This window comes from Monomorium pharaonis, chromosome 1 (genome assembly GCF_013373865.1).
Source record: "Monomorium pharaonis isolate MP-MQ-018 chromosome 1, ASM1337386v2, whole genome shotgun sequence".
Lineage (NCBI taxonomy): Eukaryota > Metazoa > Arthropoda > Insecta > Hymenoptera > Formicidae > Monomorium > Monomorium pharaonis.
Genome location: NC_050467.1, coordinates 31,324,884 through 31,330,594, shown reverse-complemented (window position 1 = coordinate 31,330,594; position 5,711 = coordinate 31,324,884). Strand labels below are relative to the sequence as shown.

The 5,711-nt window shown below is 38.9% G+C and overlaps 1 protein-coding gene across 1 annotated transcript; it reads left to right on the top strand.

The window, feature by feature from the left end:
* Nucleotides 1-3,562: 3,562 nt before the first annotated feature.
* Nucleotides 3,563-4,342, top strand: LOC118646967. Its single transcript, XM_036290965.1, has one exon. It carries the CDS (start codon nucleotides 3,563-3,565, stop codon nucleotides 4,340-4,342), a length of 780 nt encoding a protein of 259 aa, XP_036146858.1.
* The last annotated feature ends 1,369 nt before the right edge of the window (nucleotides 4,343-5,711 follow it).

The following is a 5,711-nucleotide window of genomic DNA, read 5'->3' as shown; positions in this document are numbered from 1 at the left end:
TAGTCTTAATCCCCTCCCCATACAACCGTATGCTACCGGGGCCGCAATCTGCGACCGCTGGCCAGTGGTTCTACGGAGGATAATTCTAATAACCAACAACCAATGGATTCGGAATCTGATAATAATGGATTGGCTAACAATATGCCAGGTAATATCTTTGTTAACTATTAAATATTATTTTTATAGTAAATTATTAGCATTAAATATTAAATATTATTAAAGACAATAATACAGGCAATTGTTGTTGAAAGTAAATAACTGAGCTGTATCGGAGCGCAAATATAAATGACAATAAACTTTTACTACATAATCTTTCTACGTTTCGACTCATTTTGAGTGCAGATTTTGTAAACAACGTACCCATAAAAGTCGAACCAAGCGAAGATTAAATTAGTGAAAGTTTACAGATTGTAATAAATAAATTTAATTTCAAGAGTTCTTCACATTATATCTTAATTCAATATTAATTAAATATTCAATTTTATTCAGTAATTATATTCAGTTCATATTAAATTCTTGTTATAATTTGTTATCTATTAAATAAATATTATTAGAAATATATTCTTTTTTTTTACAGATCGAAGACGTAGAGGAACCAGAGCAGGCGCTTGGAGACAGCAAGTAAGATTCATGCGTTTCTTATTTCAATTAAGCCAAGCTAAAATCACTTGGGGACGCCGAGGCAGATATAGATCTTATGATGAAAATACAAAAAAATAAGTAAGTATTGACCTTAGTCTTAAATCAAATTCATTGTTCAAATAATCCATTTATTTTACATGTTAATCAAAAAATTTAATAAAATTGTTCGACATTTTTGGATTAAATTAAATATCTTAAATTTTCTATAAAAATTTTTTATCTTAAAAAAAAAAAAGTTTCCGTGTATTATATCTTAAGTATTATCATCTAAATTTTATTTCCTTTTTCTAGGATTTAACCATCCAGGATTGGACAGCAAACTCTGATGAGTCCATGCACCTTTTTTTAAAAAAAAGTAATATATATATATATATATGAAATATGTGTATTTTTATATTTTTTAAATAAAATATGAGTATGCATGCATCCATAATGTATGTTTGTATGAGTCTCTCTCTTTTTTCCTCCCTCTCTCTTGTTTTGTTATATACTTTGTTTACATTAAGGAATAATATTTTACAAATTATGTGATTAATTTCTGAAAAGCATTTTTATACTCTTCGCTATATTGGCAGTATAAATTGTGATAAATTGTGATTAGGTGATAGCAGCCGAGCACAAAATAAACTTCATGCATTATCAAAAAACGCTATATATTTTCAGATCAAACCACATAGTATCTCATCCATTTGTTTCATCGACATTATGCGTACATTAAAAAACACTTGTTCAGATGAAAACAATAAGAAAGTTTCTTTTGATTGATATTTATAAGAGAATATTAAATTATAAATGTCTATTTGGAATATTTTTTCAAACTTTTTTTTACTTTTAAAATAAATCAATATTTTGTAAGTTTTGCATTTTTAACACAAATTCTATTAAGGTGCTTTTTCACGTTGACGCTTGACGCTCATTTTCGGCGTCAAATGACATCACGTGACTAAAAATGACGAATGGGTATCTTTATTTTTAGTCACGTGATGTCTTTTGACGCTGAAAGTAAGCATCAAGCGTCAGCGTGAAAAGGCACCTTTATCTATCGCTGTTATCGCTTTTATTATCGATTGAATATATTGATTGATATTTGTGTAGCAGAAAAACGAGGATTATTAATAATTTCTTGTAAGTATGATTTGTTTATGTATAAATATGATGAATATATTAACACAGATATTCACAGATATTTAAAAATATCTGTGAAAAAGGTTATAAATTTATGTTATTAACCAACCTTATTTTTCAATGTTACAAAATAGCAATGAAATAAACAATAATTCTAAGAATTCAAATTATATCAGATTATAATGAGAATTAAGAATTATCATTTTTATTTTTTACAAAGTATTAGTTATCAATATTATATATGTACTGAGTATTCTGTTTTATAAAATTGTTTTGCCATTAATTGATAAGAGATTTTAGATTTGAGTTTAAAATTTTCTATGCGCAGTATATTTTTTATTCACAAATAACCAGCAAATCGAGAAGAATAAAATGTTATTAATCGTGTGCTTTATTCATTCGATCAGATATATAGAGGTTGGTATTAATAATTGAATTTCAATATCTTTTTTTTTCTGATTAGTTGATAGTATTAAAGATCTTAATAATGCAAAATTTTTTAAATAAATTTTTGTTACCGTGATTTAATTAACGATGAGAGATGTAATAATCTATAACATGTTAAATATTATAGTGAATTTGAAAAATATTGGATATTAATTGCCCTTTTGTGAAAAATAGTTTTTTACTAAAGTAAGCTTCTTGTTGTAAACTGTTTAATTCATATATAGGAGCATAGAATGTAGATTTAAGTATGTTAATAAATTATTATTAAAATTAATATGAAAAGAATTACATTCTTTGTGGCGGTCACGCCACTCTAGCAGCGCGCCTGAGCTAATGCGCTCACGGCGTACACCGGCGCGTCAACCGACGCGCGCTCACCGCCCACGCCGCGAGTCGCCAGCGGAGCAGTGCGCGGCGCAGCCGATAGAGCGGCCGCGGCACTCCGGAGTGAGATGCAGCGGCCCGGCTATATAAAGACCACCCGCAGCGCTGGCTAATCTAATCTAATCCTAGATTCATAGAGAGAATAAACGTAAGGATATTTTCTGTACTCTCTTTTGTGTAAGTGACGGGCCTCCCTCTCGGAGTGTGCTCGTCCGAGACGACCTAGGGCCTCTGTATCGGAGTGTGCTCTTACCCGGGCCTCCTTCGGGGAGTGTGCTCTCGTCAGGGCCTCCTTCGTGGAGTGTGCTCTTGTCGGGGCCTCCTTCGTGGAGTGCGCTCTTACCAGGGCCTTCGGCGGGGAGTGTGCTTTCTCCAGGGCTTCCCGTGAGGAGTGAGCTCAACGGCAGCATCCTGCCGCGAAGACGGAAGAACCACCGGCCGGCCCGACCGAAGGAGCGACCAGCATCTCGGATCCAGGACCAGAGGACACCGAGACTCGACCCGGGGGAAACGAAGTTGCCCTGGAGATTAATTCCCTGGGACCTTCCACCGATTCAGCGGGTCAACCAGACTCCCCGTTACCTGCAGCACACAACTGGGACGCAGACTACGCCAACCCGACCGAAGGTTGACGTTAGCGTTCAAGCTAAGACTTCGGGTGGTTCCGACGACTCCTGGCCTAGTACACCGTCAGGAAAGCCCAGGACTCCACGGGCCCCCAAGAAAAAGACGCAAAGCCACAGCGCTAGGGTTCAGCTGAAGCCACAGGACCTATACGCAGAGTTCGTCGCATCGATCAACGAGGGACAACCGTCCTTATAAGGACGCATGATAAACCGCCCTTTTCAGGGCGACCAAAAAGCTCCACGCGGTGGAACATCTCGAGTAGGGAGTAACGTACATTAGATACGAAACATACCCACAAATTGGTGACCCCGACGTGATCCGAATATATTTCACTGCAATGGAGCCGGCAGAACTAACTAGTGCTGAATGCGCTCCGATCAACAGAGTAACCATAAAGATACCTCCTTTCTGGGCTGATGAACTCGAGCTATGGTTTGCTCAGCTCGAAGGACAATTCACGCTCGGTAGAATTACGAGTGATGAGACTAAATATGCATACGTACTGGCGCAAGTCGATACAAAACAAGCCAAAGAAATAAAAGATCTCATCACCCAACCGCCAGAAAAGAACAAATATGAGAGCATTAAAAGGGCATTAATACAACGATTGTCGATATCTCAGGAGCAACAGATCCGACAGCTCTTAGAACACGAAGAGATGGGAGATAGAAGACCATCACAGTTTTTAAGACACCTACAATCGTTAGCAAGTTCAGCTATTTCGGAGCAATTATTACGCACATTATGGATGGGCAGACTACCATCCCAACTACAAGCCATTTTCGCTACTCGTACAGCGGACAATTTAGAAGTAGTGGCTGAACAAGCCGATCGAATATACGAGATAACCTGCAGAACGGCGGTGGTAGCAAGCACTCAGGCGACCGAGCAAACAATGGAGCAACAAATAAAAATTTTGGCGCAACAAGTAGCCAGCCTCAACAGTCGATTGACACAGTCACTCCAGAAAGATAGGAGAAGAAGCCGTTCTAGAACTCGTTCTGTTAACCACAAGGAAGAGAAGAATTCCGACGGGGTATGCTTTTACCACAGGAGATTTAAGGACAAAGCAAGGAAATGTATAAAGCCATGCTCGTTTAAAAAAGAGGAAAACTAGAGGAGCAGTCGTTAGCAGCGGCGAACGGCCCCTGCCCAGGAATAAGCCGCTTATTTGTCACTGATCGTAGCACTAAAATACGATACTTAATAGACACTGGCTCTGATGTCAACGTTTATCCTCGTTCAATGATATGAAGGCAACGATTGTTCAGCACACAAGAGCTCTATGCGGCGAACGGATCCCGCATCATGACATATGGCTATATCACTATTCAACCAAACTTGGGGTTACGCCGCGCCTTCTTATGGCGCTTTATAATAGCAGATGTCACAACGCCTATAATAGGATCCGATTTCTTGGCGCATTTTCACCTTTTACCTGATGTCAAGAAGGGACAATTAATAGATGCAAAAACAGGGCTGACAACAAAAGGCTCAGCTAACAGAACCAACGCCAACTCGGTGAAAGCCATGACAGGCAACACCCCCTTCCATCAACTATTAGCAAGATTTCCGCGGATCACTCAGTCAACAAGAACGCAGGCACAGAAGCACCCGCACACGACTGTGCACCATATAAAGACTAATTCGGGCCCACCAGAAGCGTGTAAGCCTCGTAGACTGGCACCAGATAAATTAAAAATAGCCAAAGCCGAATTTAATCTCCTGCTTGAAGAGGGGATCATTCGACCATCTAAAAGCCCATGGGCCGCACCACTTCACATGGCACCTAAGAAAGAAAATGCCTGGAGACCATGCGGCGACTATCGGAGACTGAATACAAGAACAGTGCCTGACCGCTATCCGATCCCGCATATCGAAGATTTTGCACAATCCTTAGAAGGAAAGAAAATTTTCTCCACGCTGGACTTAGTCAGAGCATACAACCAAATTCCGGTACATCCAGAAGACATTCCGAAAACAGCTATCACCACACCCTTTGGATTATTTGAATTCTGCTACATGCCATTCGGATTAAGAAACGCTGCACAAACCTTTCAAAGGTTTATAAATGAGGTCACACATGGGCTGGAATTTTGTTATACATACATAGACGACATATTAGTCGCTTCAGAAACAGAAGAAGAACACATGAAACATTTGGAGCAACTGTTTCGCCGTTTAGAAGAATACGGCATACAGCTGAATCCCAACAAATGCGTGTTCGGCAAGAAACAAATAAAGTTCCTAGGATACTCGGTATCTGAAGAGGGAACACAACCATTATCAGAAAAGGTCCAGGCAATCCGGGAGTTCAAAAAACCGGAAACGGTGAAGCAAATGAGACAGTTCCTGGGAACAATAAATTTCTATAGAAGGTTCATTCCTAAAGCAGCACAGGACCAAGCCAAATTGCAAGACGTTTTGAAAGGACCCAAAACAAAAGGAAGAACGCCTATAGAATGGACACCGCAACTAGAGCACGC

Bases quoted from the DNA above. Each gene is read 5' to 3' on its own strand.
- LOC118646967 (XM_036290965.1), top strand. From the start codon at position 3,563: ATGGAGCCGGCAGAACTAACTAGTGCTGAATGCGCTCCGATCAACAGA.